General features: G+C 37.3%; 1 protein-coding gene across 1 annotated transcript; it reads left to right on the forward strand.

Moving 5' to 3' along the window:
• Positions 1-10,582: 10,582 nt before the first annotated feature.
• On the forward strand, positions 10,583-18,824 carry LOC149233171 (cytochrome P450 71AU50-like). Its single transcript, XM_089376669.1, has 3 exons — positions 10,583-11,530; positions 11,627-11,957; positions 18,330-18,824. Exons 1-3 carry the CDS (start codon positions 10,616-10,618, stop codon positions 18,632-18,634), a joined length of 1,551 nt encoding a protein of 516 aa, XP_089232795.1. The 5' UTR covers positions 10,583-10,615; the 3' UTR covers positions 18,635-18,824.
• Positions 18,825-23,328: the final 4,504 nt, after the last annotated feature.

A 23,328-nucleotide genomic window follows, 5' to 3' on the forward strand; every position in this document is an offset into this window, starting at 1 on the left:
TCCATTTTTAGCCATGACTTTAGCCCTAAATTTGATTAAATGCATGTTTTAATATGTTTTTGCACATATCGAATGGGTTTATGCGGTTAGTGCTCTTGTGCAGGTTCAGATAAAGCAACTTGGTCATGACGGTTCTCCGTGCATGTGGTCCCCAAATATGTCGTCTCTAAGCTCTTCTCCGACATTAAACGAGAGAAGATAGCCGAGCCTCCTTTCAGCTCGTTAAAAGGGACGAAAGGCGGTCATTTTAAGCTCCTTTTTCGACCGTTGAACTAAAAAGATTGCCGGGTGTTTGTCGTTTCGCACTCGATATCGGCTCTAAAACGACGTGTTTTCGACCGCTTTTTTACTTTTTCGGGTCGAAGGCACTATCCACGAAAAGTACTCCTCGGTCGTAATGGCCGGGCGGTTCTTTCGAGCATAGTTTTATACTTTTTCGGGCTCGAGAGACACAACTGTACGAAAAAGGACCCCCCTGGAGTCTCCTTTTCCGCGATCTTTTCAGACTCTCGAAACAAGAAAAGATGCCGAGTTTTTCCTTTGTCAGGCTCGTTAAACACTCAATGACATCGGGTATTGTCGAAATGACGCACATCAAGCATATGCTATCCCCGTCAAGCTTGTCATCCAAAAATAATCGGGGTACCTGCCAAAAATGGTGGGGAAAATGGAACTATGATTACAGTCGTGTCGGCAGTACGTCACTCTTGAACATGGCACTCTGCTGCTTCGTGTCTGGGTGGGCCCATCTCATCTTGTTTTCACTAGCCTCCATGGGTTTGGGTTATCCTTTTTGGCCTCTCATTTGCTCATTGCCATCATCACCACATCCTCTGCTCATTTGATGTCAAGTACTGCCAAACCCGTCTTAGTGCCGCCATGTGTTCAAGAGAAGTTGACCTCTGCAATAATACAACCTCATCTGCTATCTCACACAAATCATTCTTCCTCTGTCTCACGTCGATGATGTGGGAATCATTATGGCCCACCTTCGATCAAGGTCACTTCCTGTCGACTTCAGCTCATTATCCAGGAAGGTGACTTAGAGACTCCCTTCAGGTGCCTTAGAGCCTGCATGCCCTAATGGCAGGTTCTTCGTGTTCGACGCGAGGTTTACATCATTGGCCTCTGATCGAATGATTCCGTGGGTGTTCGACACCAGCTCATTGATTCACATGCCACGGGTTGTACCTATAGTACCTTGAGGGCCATTGTCATTATTGGTGGTTCCTCTCGCATCTGTTAACAGTTTTCATTATTGACTGGTAATCAGACGATGTTCATGCATGTTCGACTTCAACTCATGTATTCACATGCTTGAACTTGTACTTTGTTCGGATCGGGACGGAGCGCAAGACCCTGGATCCCTGTCTGTTATGGTCCAGGTTGCGATTTTGTGGATGATCATTACATGACTCATTGATGGATGGCTGCGCCCATACCTGAGTCTTCATGGATGGCTGCGACCATACCTTATCATTCTTTGGTCTCCTTAGCTGGGTGGCTACGTCCATTCCACAGACCATTTTCGCATGTCCTTCGGATGGCTGCGCCCATGCCTAGACTGCATGTATTTGATTGATAGAGAATTTCGGTCCTTCCTGGTGGTGTTCCAGTTCGGCGTGTGTTGTAAAGCATTTCACCCCTCCCACTCTCTCGGTCTTCATGCTTTAGGGGGCATCTGTTACACAGTAATTTGTCACTGCCTTCCTGTCAGTCACCCTGCTGTGCCCAGAATTCACAATCACCAAGTTCCTGCTTCCTGAACTGGCCCAAAAACCCATTTTCCCAAAGTTTTGTTCATCAGCGCGTCTGTTCCTAAAATAACCGCGATGACTTCCGCCCTGTAGTATATTCCGTGCGCTGCCAGTGCGGAAGAGCATCACTTTTCCGCGCTGGTCCACAGCGCGCCTTTCCCATGTACTTCCGCGTCGACATGTCTGTCCCAGTTATTGAGACGCGGCGACAGCGCGACAGTTTCCTGATAATCCGCGCTGATCCAGTTTGGGCGAATTTGTTCAAACAACCAGCCTTCCAGATAACTCCAGGCTTGGTTGTTAGCTTTGTGAATGTCGACTCCCTTCTATGGCATGTCTGTTCGACCCTTTCCAACAACTTCCCTTAAAGATAAGATCTTCCTTCCACCCTTTTAGGAGACTCCTTCTACTATATAAACTCTCACCGTTACCATGAGCAGCTAGTTAGACATAGCTTGGAATAGCTTGGATTGTATAGAGCTTGTAGTGCTCAGATTGCTGCTACTATAGGTTTGGTGTGCTAGGTGTGGAAGTGAATGATTGCTTAGGGAAGGTTGCTTTGTGTTGCTTGTCATGTGAGAGAGAGTTGTTTTGTCTTGGGAGAATCATCCTCAAAGGTGAATGCTTGAGATACATGCTGACTGGCCCCTCCTGAGAAGGTTACCGACGTCAGAACATTTGGTTGTACTCTTCTCTATTCTGATTAATAATAGATGACTGCTATTATTGTTCCATTCTCATTTGTCTATGCTATGGAAATGTGAATTACATCTTTTCTGACCGATGTATGGTTGCTTTTACTAGATTTCACGCTTGCGTTTGTTTCCTCTTCGTATGTGCAGGTATCTATTCACGGAGATCGCGGAGGATTGTGACCAGCCGAAGCGAAGGAGTGAAGGCAACATCTCTTCGTCAAACGACAGCGCAGGAATCCAAGTAGGTGCTCTTTACCTCTTGTTTAATCGTAATTAGGAACATGCATGGCAGCATTGTGTGATTGTTGCTAGACCCCTGCTGGGCTAGTAGGGATCGCCTCTATCCGTAGAGGGGATTTATCTCTCCAACATGGAGTTTTGGACCAAGAAGGCAAACGAAGAGTAGGAGAGCACTAAAGGGCATCAGTATCAGCAGTTACAACAGGTTTTGTTGCAGATATCGAGTTGCATGTATGTTTCCTTCACTAGCTTTTGCATGCATGGCATATGCATGAGGTTTGTTGGTTGTGATCTATCATTGGCATGGAGGATGGCCGAGAATGACAGTGGATTTCCTAGCCTTGCCATTTCCTGGATAGCCATGGTGATTTTGGGTTTATTTCCTTGTTGTGTTTTTGGTTAATTCTCATGTTTCCTTAGCTTGGGTTGAGCTCTTAGTTTCTCGAAGCCTTGGTTGGAAAAATGTTTTGGAGGCCTGTAACAACTTGGGTTGAGTTACTAGTCCCGTAGCCTTGGTTGTACAAATGCTTTGGAGTCCTTGGTGGGTTGAGTTACTATTCCCGTAGCCTTGGTTAGACAAACACTCTGGAGCCCTTCGTGGGTTGAGTTACTAGTCCCATACCCTTGGTTGGAAAAATTCTCTGGAGCCCAGTAAAATTTATGGGTTGAGTTACTTGTCCTGGAGACTTGGTTCGACAAATGCTTTGGCGCCCGATAAAAGTTGTGGGTTGAGTTACTAGTCCTAGAAGCTAGGCATGGGGGCTTCACTCAATGAACCTCTGACATATCACATGCGTTCATGGCATACTAAACAATACCCCTAATTGGACTACATATTGGAAAATACCTCTAAAAATCACATTATTTAGCCCCCTACCAATATGAACCCAATATACCTCCCCAATTTAAAGAACCCCTACTTTCACTAAGTATTGTAGGTATCCATTTTTTCATTAACAGTTTTTATACCCCTTTATATTTTTTCATTAACTTTGAGCTCCATCTTTTATACTTGCTAATATAAAAACCCTTTACCCCCTATATATCCCCCAATATATTAAGTCAAGTTTTCCTTATTATATATCCCCCAATATGAACCTAAGTGGTATGGTATTTCTCCACCAGTGAAGCCCTCGTGAAGCCGGGTTGGAACAAACACTCTGGAGCCCTCGATGGCTGGGATGGAGACTGATCTGAGGATGGTTTTGTGATGTTCGACCGCGAGGTGGAATCACTATTTAATGGGTTGAGGCGGATGGCCTCTAGAAGTCATGGATGAGTTTTGATTGATGTGTTCTATGAGATCCCACATTCATGCTTGGAATATGGCACGAGGGTGAATGGTTGAAGAGAGATTAGGCTCAACCATTATATGGTTGGGTGGAGTTTGGAAGTCCCATCCTAGGTTTGGATTCTGCATCATTAATGAAAGGCGATATCTCTTGGTATTTCTATGAATATTATGATGGATTATATGAGGTGTATATGGTTGTTATTTTATTGAAATTTTTGTCCCTATTATACTGGTTATGTATGTATTTTATGAAAACAGTTATGTATCGATCTCATCATGTTCTTACTTATTATTGAATAATCAATTTATCTATGACCTAATGGATGAAATGGCAGCTAATGTGATAAGGATACAATTCTTCAAAGCGAATATCAGAAAAGTATGAGATCCCTATGCTAAGATCTGTTATTTACACCTGTAGGTTGCATATTTACTAAGTGTTTGATAAAATACCTGTCATGGATAGTATGGGTCCAGTCAAGGTCATGAACAAGTATTTTCTTTAGTACTGTCATTTCCATGTTATTTTACTTATTTGAAGAGATGGTTCAGTTCTAGGCAGTGACCTAGGCCTTAGGCCTGGAAAAGTGGCTCAAATCCCGGAGTCGTTGGCATAGCACTGACAATTTAGGTCTCTAAGTGCTAGTACAAAAGCTTGTGAGAGTGAATTTAGGGTTACATTCACATGCATGCCTTGTCATGGGAGCGAAATTGGGTTTAATTCATCTAAATGCTAGGTTAACTTAGGAGTTGGGCACCTAGAGTGGTGGATTAGCTCTTGGGGTTCCTGAAGCACCTAAGGGAGGTATGTAAGGTCTTGTTTTATCGACTCCATTTCCTTAAGGTTACCTAGGAGGTTGAGTCTTATCATCATGGCCTCTCGTCGCATGTTTACCCCACCTGGCCAATTGCTTGGGTAGATGTGGGAGGAGGAATTTACAATGTTTTCCCAATAATTAGATGCAAGAATCCCCACATGAGATTCCATAACATAGTATATATCTTGAATATGCTCTTAGGAAGAATATTTTCAAAATCGATGCCAAGAATCATCCCAAAAGTCAGTAATTATTTCACGCTTGACTTCCTAGAAGCAATTTTATTGTATAAAATGCAGATGCACAATTCATTAGAAATGCGGTTGTTGTATTTACTGGACCATATTTTCTTCCAAAAGTCCTGACCCTCTTGTATCCAACACCACCAAAGGTTCGATCCTAAGATAATGTTCAAATTTTCTAGATCCTAGAATCCCAATACTTGTGATTTTTTGGGGATATATACTTTCTCCCAAGAAACTAGTTCCCATTTTTTCTCTTTTTTTTTCTTCTCCCCATAAGAAAGTTCATCACAGGACTTTGATTAGATGAAGGATAATTTTGGGAGTACAAGGGAGGAGAGAAGATACATGGGTAACAGATGCAGGACAAATTTAAGGAGGATACATATATTAATTGAGCAAAAAGTCCATCTATACAATTGGTTGGTAAAATTTGAATGTGTTTGACCAAATTTTGGTACAAATGGAACTGGGATCTAAAGGGGCACCTGGATAGGTAGTGGCTAAGGTTCTTTTCTTGAAAACCAAGATATTACTAAGATGACAATGAATAGGAATGGGATTATTGAAGAATAAGACCTCAAAATATTGCAAATTTATGTCCATGCATAAGGTAGCTAGGAAATCATCCAAGACTTTTCAAAAGGCCAATGATTCTTAGATAGTTGGAATACCCATGAGCATTGCATTATCCACAAATTGTTGGTGCGAAGCTTTCTCATTAGAGTTGGAGAAATGTAGACCCTTGCTAGCACAAGTAGTAATAGCTTGTTTTAGGTCATGTCCCAACCGTTCATCCCTTAGGTTGAAGATAGAGGGGGAAACATGATTTCCTTGATGAATTCCTCTAGGAGGTTTAAAGCCCTTATAAGAAGAGCCATTAACTAAGATAGAGAAGAAGCCATAGGAGATAAGGGAAATGATCCAGATGATCTAGGCTTCCAAGGAAGAAACACTCTAATGTTTTTATGAAATGTAACACTAACTTAATTTATCAAAATCCTTAGATAAATTGAGCGTGATGATCATACCTATTTTTTCAAAAGATGAAGGGAATGAACTAACTCTTCAGCCACTATTATACCATCCAAAATTTGTCTTCCTTCAACATAGTATATATGCTTCGAAGAGATGAGTGATGGAAGGAGTTTCAAACAATTGGAAATGACTTTATAGATAATTTTGTAGATAGCGTTGTAAATGGAAATAAACAAAAACCATTAATGTCCTATAAATTGGCCTTTTTGGGCACAAGGGTATGAAGAGTACCATCTAGGGAAGGTAGGAAAAATTTTGTTCATCAAGGTTCCTCAACAACTATCTAGACATCCTCTTTTGTGAATGACCAACATGCCTAATAGAAATCGGAGATCAAGCCATTAGGCCCTAGTGCTTTTATTTTAGGCATTCCAAAGGTGGTTCCGTTTACTTCTATAGTAGTAGAATGATGTAGAGACTAATTTTTCTCCAAGTTGACTAAAGGAGGGATGCAAAGGTGATTTTTCTAATTGCTTCAACTTTTAAAGGGAAGAAATCCAATAAGAGATGTTGGTAATAGGAAACAAGCTTATCTTCAATATGGACATGTTTTAGAGTTTGATGCCTACTGAAATTCTTAGGGAGGAGATTTTATTTTTACTTTTGTGATTAAGTATTTAGAAATGGAAAATTTTAGAATTTTTCGCACCTTCTTTGAGCCATATTATTCATGATTTCTAATGCCAGAGAATCTCATCCTAATTTTTCTGACCTTCGAGATGAGTGATGAGGGTTTCTTCCTTTGTCACAATTCCTTTTGATCTATCACCCATGATGATTGTTTGTTTTATTTCTTGGATGCATTCTTTAAGAGCTCACTAATCATGTAAGATGTTCCTAAATTCATTCTTATTCCATATTTTCCCAAATTCATTCTTATTCCATATTATGATGCAGCGTTCCAGATATTTGAGTTTTTGCTAAAAGGACTTCATGGGAAGGAAAGCTTGTATATGAAGGATCATTTAGAATATAAATGCTTAAAAAAAATTGAGACCTTCAAAGCAACAATAAAAAAGGAATAAATCAATTCTAACACTTTGCTCCAACACTACTTCTCATGAAACACACTTTCTACATTTAATTTCTCCTTCAATACAATTTCTACTTTACTATACAACTCTTTAATATAAAATTTATTTCATTATCATGTAATTATGTTAGTAATATCTAATCATTTCCTAAGACAACTTTTACTTAATTATCATCAATTACATTTATAAGTTTATTTACTAAATCTCTTAACTTTTATATTTATATTTATATAATTGTCAAAATGTTTATTTATATTAATTATACATAATAGTATGTATAAATATGGGATTGATAGAATTTTTTCACTTTAAATTATGAAATATTAAATATTTATAAATATATGAAAGTGGTAATTATATTAATTTTGATATATAAATATTTTTTTATATAATTTTTTAAAAATAAATAAAAATAAATACTTATATATACAAATATATATTGGTTATAAATCAATTTAAATTTAAAATTCAATTATTAAATCCGATTTTATATATTATCATTGTTTTAATATTTTCTAAATTAAACCCCTTTAACAACTGATTGATAAATTAACTTTAATATAGATTTACGTTGTTATATATATATAAACAAGCATAACATTCCACGGAAAAAACCAATTCTATTTTACACTCTATAAAATTATTTTAAAACATAAAATTAAATAAAATTAAAAAAATTAAAACCCATCAAAATGTATTTCAAATTAAAAAATTGTTAACATTACTATTGAAGAAAGATGGTTCGGATTTTCCACACTATTACTTAAATTTTGTGGACAATTGGACGGAAGAGGATTCTTCACCAAAACTGTGAATGAACCATACTCAATATTAATTTATTAATATATAAATTCATTATCATTTTTTTTATTTTAAATTTGATCTTTATTATTATTTCATCAACCAAATTTATAATGGATTTTAACTAATTTTTTTAGCATAGCATTTTGTTTGTGGATTAGTTTGTTGAGATAAGTTCTGTGTATTGAATTGTAAAATAATATAAATCATTTTGAAAACTAAAAAATTATTAGAGTTTTGTCTACCTGTTTTGAATAATTTAGTGTAATTTATTTTAAAAACAAAATAAATCACAATAAATAATTCAAAACAAATTAATAAAACTCTAATAATCTGATTTTTACTATTTTTTTTTTTTTTACTTTTCATGCTATAACTCACAAATCACCTTATATAACCTAAAATAAATTCCATGCCATCTGTATATCGAGATTGTAATCCTTTTTGTGACCTAGTTATTACGTTGAGTTCATTTTATCAAGGGGGCAACGAAATCTTTGAATCTGAAACGAGCATTTGAAAAGTTTATTGTTTGTCTGAATATCTGAGCAGGCCAATAATGTGAATGTGGGGTTGCTGTTGATAGTCAGTAAGTAGTTATCATAAACATAGACAGTTCAGCTATCATTTGGTTGAAAACTTTCATGGAGTATGGAGTGACGTCGATTGTGATGGCGTGATGGGGGAAGAAAATATCAACGGCCACATGATTGGTTTCTATTAAAAAGTGAAGGTAGCAGGTCATGGTTGGTTTTATCGCCTTTAAAGAGAAGACAAAGTCCCATGCCAGTGACTGGATGAGATGGTTGATGGGTTCCTCCCCACTGTATGGTAATGCTGTCAGTAGTTGGTGTATGGTAATGGTGTCAGTAGTTGGTTTTCTTATCTTTAAAGATAAAGACAAAGTGACATCCCACGCTCTGTTGTTGTCCTCTTTACTGTCAATTTTTAAAGGCTTCTCAATACCACATACTGATGTATTTATATTTTTCTTGGGGTTTATTATGTGTGTTTTTATAATTCAAATACATGTCTATGCATGTAAGGGTTTAATTTAGGATGGGTATATTTATATTATTATATTTTTTAAATTTGATTTCGATTTCATTAAAAAGATTAATTATAATAAAATTATAATAAAGAAAATAGAAAATGAATAATATAACACTTACTAATTAAATTATATAATTTTTTTTATTCTATTTTATTAAGATTAAGTAATTATTAAATTTAAATATTCAATTTTTATATTTTAGATTTTCTAAAAAATTAATATACTTAAAACATCTTTATATAAATATTTATATGTAAGTTAAAATATTTATTTATATATGTAAAATTAATTACATGTATAATTGATTTTAACACTATGTTAATATAAAGTAATAATATTTATTTTAAATATTTAATTATATATATATATATATATGAATTATATATATATATATGATTAAATAAATGAAAAAAATGTGTAGTGTTTTATAAGGATGGTTTGTTGAAAGTAAGTAAAAGTATTCAAATTGTACGAGATTTAAAAGTTTTTATGGAGTAATTTAATGGAAGAGTTGCCTTAAGAGTCTATTTAGAATTGTTGTAAGGAAAATCTTTTAGCTATAGAAGCAATATAATGATGTGCAATTTTTCACACATAGAGGGTAAATAATGTCATGGGGATATGTTATCCAAGAAACTTTGCTATTAGATCCTGGGTTAGTATCCATCTTAGAGGTGTCTAATAGTAATGTGCTATCTATTTTGTCCTTTAATATGTTTGATCCTATTCAAGTCTAATGGTAACGTGTTATCTATTTTGTCCTTTAATCCTTTTGATCCTATTCAAATAGAATTTAACTAAGCTTCAAGATATGTTTAAGATGTAAGATATATTTGAAATTTTGTTCTCAACTCAGTTTTTAAGTTATCATATTTACTGCTATATCACTAAAGAAATGTATTTTTTATTCCCTATGCAATGTATTTTTAAGTTATCATATTTACTGCTATATCACTAAAAACTGTATTTTTAATTTCCTATTGCATACGAAATATATGTTGTTAAATAAAAGTAACTAGTGATAAATATCTCATCTCTACTGCTTATTAAACATTAAATTATAATAAAATTTTAAATTATAAATTTTTTTTAGATTATGTAAAAATAAAAATAATAATAAATAAAAACATTTCCTATATCATTATTTTTCTTCTTTTATATACAAAAACATATACCAATTCACCAAATGTATGTTCTATCTTTATATTATGAATTGACCATTAAATCATATATATTAAGTAAAACATATTTCACAAACCATGCTTATTGGATACGATTGATTCTCTCCTTTCCTTCGCAACTTTGAATTTCAGGAAAAGAGAGACATCTAAGGCCGAGATTGTTGTCAGTTTAATGTGTGCTTATTAGTGAACAGAATATCATTAATTTTATGAAGGTCGTCGCGCCTTTTTATTGGGAAATGTGTGCGTATGGAAACGTACGAACTTAGTTACATTTATTTATTTATTTGAAAATGCGGTTCCTCCTACTGGTTTACAGTTGCAGAGTTACCGTCAATCACATCATTTTACAGTATACTTTCGAAGAGAAATTGAAGAGTCCCCGATCCAATTCTTGTTATATATAGATGTGAGGAGTCTGTGGAGTACCTCATTCGTTGTGGATCGCTAAGTTGATAACAATGGCGAATTTGTTGTATTCTGAGCGCCTAATGCTGGAATGTGCCGAGTTTTACATTAAATTTGCCGCTGCTATCCTAGTTACATTAGTGGTGTCATGGAGTTTCTTGTTCCTGCAAGTGAGAAAGCGGAGGTTGCCACCGGGGCCGTTTCCTTTGCCGATCGTTGGAAACCTACACCTCCTGCTCGGACACCTTCCACACCAAGCCCTAGCAACTCTCTCTCTCAAATGCGGGCCTCTCATGTCTCTGCGCCTGGGGTCCTCTGCCCTCACCCTAGTCGTCTCCTCCGCAGATATGGCCAAGGAATTTCTCAAGAATAATGATCGCCTTTTCGCTGGCAGACCTCAATCCATGGCTGCTAAGTATTTGTGGTATAATTTCTCTAACGTGGGCTATGCTCCATATGGTGCTTACTGGAGACAAATGCGTAAGATCTGCGTTTTACAGTTGCTCAGCTCCAAACGCTTGGATTCCTTCCGCTTCATAAGAGAGGAGGAAGTGTGTTGTATGATTCGTTCTATTATTGAAGACAGTGAGGGCTCTCATGTTCCCGTAAGCATTAGCAAAGCTGTGTCAACACTTGCGACTTCTATTATCTGCAGGATGGCCTTCGGCAGAAAGTACTCGGACCAACAGTTAATTGAAAGCATCAAAGAAAGTTTTCTGTTAGCCGGTACTTTCAATATCGCAGATTATATACCATACTTGGCGTGGCTAGATTTGCAAGGTTTGGGACGGCGATTCAAGAAAATACACAAGACGGTAGACCATTTCTTCAACAATGTGATAGAGGAACACATTGCGCGGAATGACCCCAACGTCACACCTGATCTTGTCGACGTTTTGCTGGCAATCTGCGCAGATAATGATACGGAGTTCCAAATTAAACGAAAACATATTAAAGGCGTCATTGCCGTACGTTACGTTAAATGTTTTTTCACATTAAAACATTCAATTGCATTGACTTTTAAAGAGTAAAGATTTATACATTGATGTACATTGTATGTGCAGGATATGTTCGCCGCGGGAACGGACACGTCATCGATTGCTATAGAGTGGGGAATGTCCGAAGTGCTGAGAAACCCGCCAGTGCTGAAGAAGCTTCAGGAGGAGCTTGAACGCGTGGTTGGAATGGAGCGGATGGTACAAGAATCTGATCTGTCGTCTCTCGTTTATTTACAAGCTGTGGTCAAAGAAACGCTTAGGCTCCACCCACCTGGGCCTCTTGCTATTCCCCATTTATCTTTGGAGGATTGCAGTGTATCGGGCTATGAAATCCCTGGTGGCACTTGCGTTCTGCTGAACCTTTGGGCGATTGGGAGGATTCCAAAGTCGTGGGAGGATGCCGTGTTGAAATCTAATTTCAACGCAGACCAAGAAAAACCGTGAACCAAGCCAGAAACCGTTCACCGGATTTTCTCGGAGCTATTTGCCGACGAAGGAATAATCCGGGAAGGAGCTCCGAGAAAATATGGAGCTGACGCGTGGTTGACCCCTGACGTAACGCAACGTAAGAATCTCGGAGGTTAACTTTCAGCACTTGTTGGTCTTCCGATATTGTTCTCCACCGTTGGATTTGCTCCCGTGTTCTCCGCCGTTGATCACCTGGAGCTGCATACGAACCCACATCAATTCAATGTTTTGCGTGGAGTAAAAGGTTTATGGTTGACCGCCGTAGGTAAAAGAATTTAATGATTGGTACAAGATTTTGGTGAGGCTCTTTTAATATGAGCATGGGCATGTTATAATATATGTTTTTATATATATTTATATACGGCATGTATTAAATAGGAACTCGTATGTAATAAGTTGAATGTTTTTTGTTTTGACTTTTAAAAAAAATGTTATGTATTGCACACGGGAGGAACAAAAAAAATAGATTATTCTTCACAGCAGTGAAAAAGAATGATGGCGCAGTAAAAGGTGAAACACACAGCAGTGTGTAAAAAGATAGAACCAGGTGATGTAATTTCTGGAATAGCAAAAACCATGTGTGGTTTTGCACAAGCAGTGCATAAAGAAAATGGTGAAGCCTAAGTTGTTTTTACACCAGTGAATGTAAATTTTGTTTTACAGCAGTAAGCTCATGTAAACTTTTGTTACAGCAGTAAGTTGTTTTTCACAGCAGTGAATATGAAAATGATTTTACAGTGGTAAATCTTTGTATCAGGTTTTAATGAATAGAAAGTTTTTTTTGTGGTGAAATACTCTGTCTCTCAGTGAAATTTCTTTTAAGTCTTCTGTGTGCACAAAAGATCTTGGAGCAAAAGAAACAGAGCATTGTCTCTGTGTGTTTGTTTATTTGGTTTTTGGTATTTTCCCCAATCAAAAATACCCAACAGTGGTATCAGAGCAGGCTTAGGCTCTTTAAAGAAGTTAGAGAAGCTGAAGGGAGAAGGTTTGTAGCTGCAGCAAAACTTCTCAGGCAGACAGAAGACTCAGACATCAAAGGATTCAGGTACTTCAAAGGTTTTTTTTGTGTTGCTGAAGAAGCAGTGATTTGCTTTAAACACACAGTCAAGGATTTAGAGGCATAGATCAGAATACAAGGAATGGCCAGCACAAGCACTGGTATGGGTTTGTTTAACACCCAGCTCCCACAGTTTAATGGGAAGAACTATGACTACTGGTCAATAACTATGACAGCCCTGCTTGCTTCCCAAGATTTATGGGAAATAGTTGAAGAAGGCTTTGAAGAACCAGCAGATGAAACTGAGTTCAATGCATTAACTCAAGGAGAGAAGGATCTGCTGAAGAACAATAGGAAGAAAGATTCAAAAGCCCGTGTGTTGTTGTATCTAGCAGTAGACCAGAGTATGTTTCCAAGGTTAGCAGCAGCTAAGACAGCCAATGAAGCATGGCAAACCCTTAAGACAGCCTATCAAGGCATGGAGAGAGTGAAGACAGCAAAGCTACAATTGCTGAGAAAGGATTTTGAGAACTTGAACATGAAGGAGTCAGATAACATTGACTCATTCTTCACTCATGTGATTGGTGTAATCACACAAATGAGAACTCATGGAGAAACCATTGAAGACAGAAGAATTGTGGAGAAAATATTGAGGGTCTTACCCTCAAGGTTTGATGCCATAGTCACCACCATTGAAGAGACAAAGGATCTCTCAAGCTATTCAGTTGATGAGCTACATGCATCACTGATAACACATGAGCAGAGGTTGAGTAGGAATGAAAACTCATCTCTTGAGCAAGCCTTCAAGACCCAGATGTCCTTTGGAAGAGGCAGAGGTCAAGGCAGAGGAAACAAAAGAGGAAGAGGCAGAAGCCAGAATAGAGGTGGAAGGAACAATTCATCAAATGCACAAGGAAGAGGCAGCAATACAAATCAGAACCAAGGCCAAGGCAGCAGCCAACAAAGAGAACAACATCATGCTCAAGGACAAAGGTATGATAAATCTAATGTTCAATGCTATTATTGCAAAAAGTATGGACATTATGCAAGTGATTGTAGAAAGAAACAACATGATATGAGTAGTAGACAAAATGCAAATGTTACAAGAGAAAACAGCAGTCAAAATAATGTCCTGTTAGCTTGTAACATGGCTGAAACACATAGTGAAGACATATGGTTTTTAGACTCAGGTTGCAGCAACCATATGACAGGAAACATTGCCCTCTTCTCAGCCTTAAATCAGAATTTGAAATCAGAGGTCACACTAGGAACTGATAGTAAAGTGTCTGTTATGGGAAAAGGGGAGGTAAAAATATTTACAAAACAAGGAGAAAGGAAAACCATAGCAGATGTCTACTATGTCCCCGGAATGAGATGTAACCTATTGAGTGTTGGACAGCTTATCCAAAAGGGTTACAATGTTTACTTTGTAAATGATGTGTGCACCATCATGGATATACCACCCAGCAAAAGATGCATTGCTGAAGTGAAGATGACAAGGAACAGGATGTTCCCTCTCCGGATCAGGGCAGACTTGAAGAACAAAGGTGAAATTGCAGCAGTCACCCAAGAGGCCTTCCAAAGCGTGCCAAAGGATGAAAATTGGTTGTGGCACTTGAGATTTGGTCATCTCAATTTTGGAGGTCTAAACTTGTTGAGTAGGAAAGGAATGGTAAGAGGATTACCATTGATAGAGAAACCGGACAGCCTATGTGAAGGCTGCATTTTGGGAAAACAACATAGAGAAAGTTTTCCATCAGGGAAGAGCATAAGGGCAAAGGCACCCTTAGAGATTATCCATTCAGATTTGTGTGGACCAATGCAAGCTCCATCATTAGCAGGCAGCCAATATTTCCTAACATTCATTGATGACTGTACAAGAAAGACTTGGATATATTTCCTCAAGAACAAAAGTGAAGTCTTTGAGAAATTCCAAAACTTCAAAGCATTTGTTGAAAACCAAAGCGGGCTGCACATTAAAGTTTTGAGAACTGATAGAGGAGGTGAATATATCTCCAAGGAATTCCTAAGATTTTGTAGAGAAAATGGAATTCACAAACAGTTTACAGCAAGGTACACTCCGCAGCAAAATGGAGTTGCTGAAAGGAAGAACAGAACCATCATGGAGATGGCAAGGAGCATGTTGAAGGCAAAGCATTTGCCAAATGAGTATTGGGCTGAAGCTGTACATTGTGCAGTTTATATATTGAACAGGTGTCCTACAAAAGCAGTCATGAACAAAGTGCCAGAAGAGGCATGGAGTGGGAGAAAACAAGGAGTCACCCACATGAGAGTTTTTGGGTGTGTGGCCTATGCACACATTCCGGATCAGCTAAGGAGGAAGTTGGACAGCAAAGGGGAGAAATGCATCTTCATTGGATACAGTGATGAATCCAAAGCCTACAGGCTGTACATTCCATCTACCAAGAAGTTCTTTGTCAGCAGGGATGTTCAATTCATTGAAGAGGAAGCTTGGGATGGAAGCATAGAGAAAACAGTCAATGTCAAGAGCTGTTTGTCTCATGATGAAGATGAAGAGGAGGTGGCTGAAATGAATCCCCAAACAGCAGCGCCAACACAAGGACAGCAAGGGACACCATTGAGGATCAATGAGAGTGCTTCTCCAAGCACACCACAAGGAGGAAATTCAAGTGCATCTTCAAGCACTTGCACACCAAGTGAACGAGGTAAGAAGTTTAGAAATCTAAGTGAAATTTATGAAGAAGGAATGAATTCCTTATTTGCCTTGTATTGTCATGTTGATGATCCTATTCATTTTGAAGAAGCTATTAAAGATAAGAAATGGATAGAAGCTATGGATGAGGAGATGAATGCCATAGAGAGAAACAAAACATGGGATTTGGTTGAGTTACCAAAAGGCAAAGAAGTCATTGGTGTGAAATGGGTCTACAAGACCAAGAGCAATGCTGAAGGCAAGATTGAAAGGCACAAGGCAAGGCAGGTTGTCAAAGGCTACAAGCAGCAGTATGGGAGAGATTATGAGGAGACTTTCGCCCCGGTTGCAAGAATGGAAACCGTGAGAGCAGTGCTGTCCATAGCAGCTCAAAACAAATGGAAAGTCTACCAAATGGACGTGAAGTCAGCATTCCTAAATGGAGTGTTAATGGAAGAGGTCTATGTGGAACAACCTCTTGGATATGAGAAGAAAGGTGAAGAGCACAAAGTGTGCAAATTGAAGAAAGCTCTTTATGGGCTGAAGCAAGCGCCAAGAGCATGGTACAGCAGGATAGATTCATATCTATTGGATAATGAATTTGACAAATGTGAAGGAGAACCCACAGTCTACATCAAGGAAAAAGATGGTAAGATTTTAATTGTTGTTTTGTATGTTGATGATGTGATTTTCACAGGTAATGATGATCAGCTCATTAAAAATTTTAAATCAGTCATGAAGGATGAATTTGAAATGACTGACATGGGTTTCTTGAGATACTTCTTAGGCATAGAAGTAGATCAAAATGAAAAAGGAATTTTTATATCTCAAGCAAGATATGTAAATCAAGTTTTGGACAGATTTAACATGCAAGAATGCAAGGCAGCCATCACTCCCACAGTAATGGGATTAAAACTCAGCAGAGAGGACAGCAGCAAGGATTTTGATCCTAGCTTGTATAAAAGTATTGTGGGCAGCCTTATGTATTTAACAGCAACTAGGCCTGATTTAATGTATGCTATTAGTTTAATTTCCAGATTCATGGAGAGGCCAAAGGAGGCACATTGGCAGGCAGCAAAGAGAATTTTGAGGTATGTCAAAGGCACCAAAATGTTTGGAATTTTATATCATGCCTCAGAACATTCAGATTTGGTTGGATACACAGACAGCGATTGGGCTGGAAGTGTAGATGATCGGAAGAGCACTTCCGGTTATGTTTTTAATATGGGTTCAGGAGCCATTTCATGGGCTTCTAAGAAGCAGTCCATTGTAGCATTGTCTACAGCAGAGGCTGAATATGTGGCAGCTACAGCAGCAGCATGTCAAGCAGTGTGGATGAGAAGAATGTTGAGAAGCTTAGGCCAAGAGCAGGCAAAAGCGACAGTGATCTTTTGTGACAATAGCTCAGCTATTGCATTGTCAAAGAATTCAGTGTTTCATAAGAGAACGAAACACATTGATACCAGGTTTCACTACATCAGAGAATTGGTGAACAATGGAGAAATTGTCCTAGAACATTGCAGGACTCAAGAACAGGTAGCAGACATCTTGACAAAGCCACTTGATCAGAAGAGCTTTGAATTTTTGAGAAAGTGTCTGGGTATGACTGAATGCCCAGCTGTTGAAATTAAAGGGGAGTGTTGAAATCTAATTTCAACGCAGACCAAGAAAAACCGTGAACCAAGCCAGAAACCGTTCACCGGATTTTCTCGGAGCTATTTGCCGACGAAGGAATAATCCGGGAAGGAGCTCCGAGAAAATATGGAGCTGACGCGTGGTTGACCCCTGACGTAACGCAACGTAAGAATCTCGGAGGTTAACTTTCAGCACTTGTTGGTCTTCCGATATTGTTCTCCACCGTTGGATTTGCTCCCGTGTTCTCCGCCGTTGATCACCTGGAGCTGCATACGAACCCACATCAATTCAATGTTTTGCGTGGAGTAAAAGGTTTATGGTTGACCGCCGTAGGTAAAAGAATTTAATGATTGGTACAAGATTTTGGTGAGGCTCTTTTAATATGAGCATGGGCATGTTATAATATATGTTTTTATATATATTTATATACGGCATGTATTAAATAGGAACTCGTATGTAATAAGTTGAATGTTTTTTGTTTTGACTTTTAAAAAAAATGTTATGTATTGCACACGGGAGGAACAAAAAAAATAGATTATTCTTCACAGCAGTGAAAAAGAATGATGGCGCAGTAAAAGGTGAAACACACAGCAGTGTGTAAAAAGATAGAACCAGGTGATGTAATTTCTGGAATAGCAAAAACCATGTGTGGTTTTGCACAAGCAGTGCATAAAGAAAATGGTGAAGCCTAAGTTGTTTTTACACCAGTGAATGTAAATTTTGTTTTACAGCAGTAAGCTCATGTAAACTTTTGTTACAGCAGTAAGTTGTTTTTCACAGCAGTGAATATGAAAATGATTTTACAGTGGTAAATCTTTGTATAAGGTTTTAATGAATAGAAAGTTTTTTTTGTGGTGAAATACTCTGTCTCTCAGTGAAATTTCTTTTAAGTCTTCTGTGTGCACAAAAGATCTTGGAGCAAAAGAAACAGAGCATTGTCTCTGTGTGTTTGTTTATTTGGTTTTTGGTATTTTCCCCAATCAAAAATACCCAACATGCCGAAAGTTTCAAGCCAGAAAGGTTCATGGAAAAAACTGGGGCGGCAGAGGTGGATGTAAATGTCCAGAACTTCGAGTGGATTCCATTTGGAGCGGGAAGGAGAGGATGTCCCGGACAGCAACTGGGAATGCTTGTTGTAGAGTTTGGGATGGCGCAGTTGCTGCACTGTTTCAACTGGAGGCTCCCGGAGAAAATGAATGGGCAGGAGGAGTTGGATATGAGTGAGAGGTTTAATGGACTGACACTGCCCCGGGCGCATGAACTCGTGGCTGTTCCAACTCCTCGACTCTCCGTACTCTGATTTTATAATGACGTTACCAACCGTATTTTCCTTCATTTCAATAAAATAGGTGAGACAGACATGTTTATCGTGTTTGTATAACGTTAATGTCGTGCTGAAATAAGAGATATCTCGAAGCCGATATTTTACATGCGGTTGAGAGGCACGGCAATGTGTATGTTTTGACTATCCTAATATATATGCTTGTGATCCTGTGGCTGTTTATTGATTTTTATTTTTTAATAGTTTGTAGATTATATTATTTGGTTTACAATTATAATTATGGATTAATATATGGGTAGTGATTTACTGTTATATAGTTTTACTAGTTTGTAAATGATATTATCTGGGTTATGTATTAATATCTGGGCAGTACAACTGCTTAAAAAATGAAGTTAACAAGATGATAAGAAAACGCGTTTTATATATATATGATTACGAATTATGGTGAGAGAGAATATTAGTTTTTTTCTAATTTTAATTTTAATATAAAATTTATGTAAATTTATTATGTATATATATGAGATAAAATAAAAATATATTTTTAAAAACTAAATTAATATTTCTTTATAATATTTTTTTTCCAACTTGTTATTAATTTTTTTAATTAAAAATTATAATAAAATTGATTATTAAATTATAATAAAATTGATTATTAATTTATTCATTACAATGATATTGTTGCTAGGTTTTTCAACCTTATTGTAAGTTATTATTAATTTTGTTTAATAAAAATTATAATAAAATTGATTATTAATTTATTCATTACGATAATATTGTTGTTCACTTTTGCTACCTAGAGTGCATGAAAATGAAAATGACAAACATACGAATAACTTTTATAGAAAGGCTTTTAGAAGTATCGTTTCAATTTTAGTTGACAATAAAAATTGATTATTAATTATTAATTGATTGATATTGCTACAAACATCTCCTAGATTGATATTGTTGCAAACATTTTCTACCTCGTCTCGTCGTATATAAACTAGAGGGAAACCTAATAAAAACAAGGTGGGTTGCGAGTAACAAGTCCCTGCCCAAGGGCATGATGCCAAGAACAAAGACTGTCAATTGTTGCATTGAAACAATGAGCATATGAAACAGGAGCAGGGATGGGAAAGATACTTGCACATTTCCAAGCTAAATAGTGAACATTGGAATAGTTTCGATACAAAACACATTTCAAATTGTTTGACAATGTTGTCTGTTGGTTGTCTTCCATAAAACTACAACTATCTGAGGTAGAGGATTGCAATATGGGCATAGAATAAGATCCCCAATTTTTCAAGATATCAAAGACTTTATCCCCCTCAAAAAAGGATGAATACATCCAGCTATTCAAAGAGTTTTAATGCATGGTTTCTTGGAGGTATGAAGACCTTCAAACTTATGATCCATGTATTTTTTAGCACCCAATTCCCCTTAAACATGATATCAAGTAGCAAGGATCAGATAAGCACGAGGCACCTTCCTTGCATTGTCAGTGCGCGCCCGAAACCTTCTATTTTTTTAGGGAGGGAGCATTTAGAATCTTGTCTATATATACATAATATGACTATTGACATTCATGAAGGGAAACATGGAGGTATTTATTAGATGCCAAAGGTGGTATGCCAGAGGTGTTGATTAGATGTGAATAAAGAGAATGAGATATGATCTACTATAAGTAGCCGCTATGATGGCACAATTTTATGGATATGATTTAGATGCATGCGTACTATGCGATATCCAATTCAATTCACATGTATCATTTTGGGGTCCAACTTTGAAAATACTCCATAGTTACCTGACTTGCTTTGACTCTGCCCCACTTAGAGCCTAGCTAAATCTGACTCAGTAAGTAAAACTTGAGATCTGACTTGGAAAGTACTTGGGCATTGACTTGGGAGTTGACTCAATCTCATTAAGAACTCGAGATTTCACTCTTAATTTGATTGGGACTAAGAACAAGACTAGAGAAAAGCTTACGATTGGATTCCCAAAACATGCCCAATTCTCCATTAAACACCAACTGCTATGTTATTTTGAGTCAGACATAAGACCTTATAGGCATATCTCTTTAAAGGCTAGGTTCAACTTATAGAACATGTTGAACAATGATTAATGAGGTGAACAACACCAAACAAGGACTCTATCAGTGAGATTAACAGAGGACTCTGTAACTGAGATAAGCATATTCTCTTTTCAAGATTGAAGCTTGATGTTTCCACTTTGGAGCCCACTCCTCAATTTTGGAATACAAATATTTTGCTGAATGTTATGAATATAAATGTTGAATTTATCTTAATCTCCAGTGAACAGAGCATGCATTCGGGACACTTCAACTGCAAAATTGAAAACCTTCACAGATCAGGTGACCTAATAGACATGTCACTAACCATTTGTCCTCATAAATAGAAAACTACGTAAACTTTCTATAAAAGCTTATAGAAATATACAGCCAACAAACATAGTGTCAATATACCAAGTGTCAACAAATGTACAAATCAGGTGCCCTTCAATATAAACTTCTTCAAGATTTCAGAGTTTGGCACATAAAATATGTCCCTATGCATAAGAATTCCATCTTCTACTAGCATGTGCTCACCAAGTGCGGATCGCGGAAAAAGAGAAAAAAAAGAATATGTGCCTAAATGGGGATTGTGTACAATATGATGCCATTTGGCTTGAAGAATGCCCGGTTTTTGGATCGTTGTATATTCCATTTCAAATGTAAACCACTGGGCAATTACTACCTTCTGTAAATGCTTGGCTATTCCAAGTTCCAACAACCAAACATGGATGGATTAAATTCAACTTCTTGTGTACGTGAAGGGCGACCTACAGGTGTTCTTTCTAGTTCGGATGGGCCACTCTCGGTTGAATGTCTATGGCTTCTTATTTGGGAAAGCGAACATCCAGAATGTTCTAAAGATTGGGAAAAGGGGATACCCCGAAGACACTCATTGACTGCCATTGCCGATAGCAATGAGACTGGAAATTGAAAGCTACATTTTCTAGCTCTGGCACGAAGAAGAGTTAAGGTAGACACAGTTGAGCTAGCGGAACCCCGAAAGAGAAAGTGTCACCAAGCAATCAAAGCTGCCAAGCCATTTGACCTTTCCAAAGTTCTAATTTATGTTCAAATCTCTTTTGTGTATGATATCTAGATTCTATTCAGAGGTAGTGACTAATTTTGGATAGATATGATTCTAATCTACCCTCGGATATGATAGAAAAATAAGATTTCGTGCCTGCACATATTATTGACTGTTGCAGCATAAGAAAGCACAAACAAGATATTTATATCACCATGAAGTGAACATAAATTGTTTTTATCCCAAAGTTACCATGGTTGTGAAGATTGAACTTTGTTTGTCAAGTGAAAAGAAAATATTGAGCATACATGGCAAGTCAATATTTTCAGTCAGGAGATTCTTATGGGTAGGATGCAGAATGATAGTTGTGAAGATTGAAGCTTGTCTTGTCCAGTGAAAAGAAAAGATTGAGCATATATGGCAAGTTAATCTTTTGAGTCAGGAGAGTCTTGTGAACATGATGCAGAATGATATTAAGGCTATGTGGGGCCCATTCTAAAATATTATTGGTGGTAGATGAGAAAGTAGTTTTTGGGAAGACAGATTCCAGAAAGCAGTGAATGCTCTTGGAGCTGCTTCTGATAATGCAAACAAAAGTCTCAATCAAAAATTGAATCTCCTACAGGTTAACACACTGGCCTCAATACAGGTAAGTGGGAAGGCGATGGATTTGGATCTAAAAATGCTTCAACCTCTAATGTTTCCTCTGCAACTTGGTTTTTAACCTCAGGTTCCACCTCTCCTATCTATTTTTATAGTATTAGAACACTTAATGTAGATACGCTGGTAGGCGCTTATTTGCCCATATGCATAATCAATTATTTTAGGAACTGGCACATTCACTGGTTCAAGGTCATCAGCTTAATTAACATGATCGATTGATATTCCATCAAGCAAGTTGGGACAAGAAGAGAGGAAGAAATAAAATAATAAGAGGCAAGGTAAGCAACCATGGAGGTCGAGACACATACGAAAAGGTCAGAGTTGATCATTGACCCTACAACCAAGGAAACATGTGAACATATTGAATAGTTAGAGGAAACATGTGAACATATTAATCATCATGAAAGGTTTGCAGCCTAATGCAAGAAATTCCACTTCAACCCATGAGACAATCAAACAAATTAGTAAGGAAGATGGCATAAGATTGTAAAGACTTAAGATATAAACACGTTCACAACAAGTTTAAAGAAGAAAAAGTGCATTATGGTTAGTTTGAGTTCCAACTGTTGTTACTCGACCTGAGCCTCACAATCAGGTTTGCTAACTTGATTATGAATATGCTTTATTAATTGAAGTCCCTATACTATTTGTGCATATTCATTAACAGGTGAATTGCAAATTACTCTGTTTTCTCTGTCAGGTTATATTACACCTAGAACAGGATCGTGTGCACATAGTTTGGGAAAATGCCCACAGGTTTCTTGTTGACATTTGGCAGCTGCTATTATGCAACTCAAGGAATTTGTTGCCCTTCGTATTATAATACCATATTTTAGTTTGATATATCTTCTAATGCTTGTTGTCTCTTGAATGGGTACATACAAGTTGGAAATGCAGTTGTTGTACCAGTTGCTAAAGTATTAGGCTATGAATTTGGGCTTGCAATTCAAAAGAAGTGTGGAAATTCCCCAGTCA

This window comes from Pinus tabuliformis, chromosome J (assembly GCF_031772625.1).
Source record: "Pinus tabuliformis cultivar Carrire ecotype Pingquan chromosome J, CPIR1, whole genome shotgun sequence".
Classification (NCBI taxonomy): Eukaryota; Viridiplantae; Streptophyta; class Pinopsida; order Pinales; family Pinaceae; genus Pinus; species Pinus tabuliformis.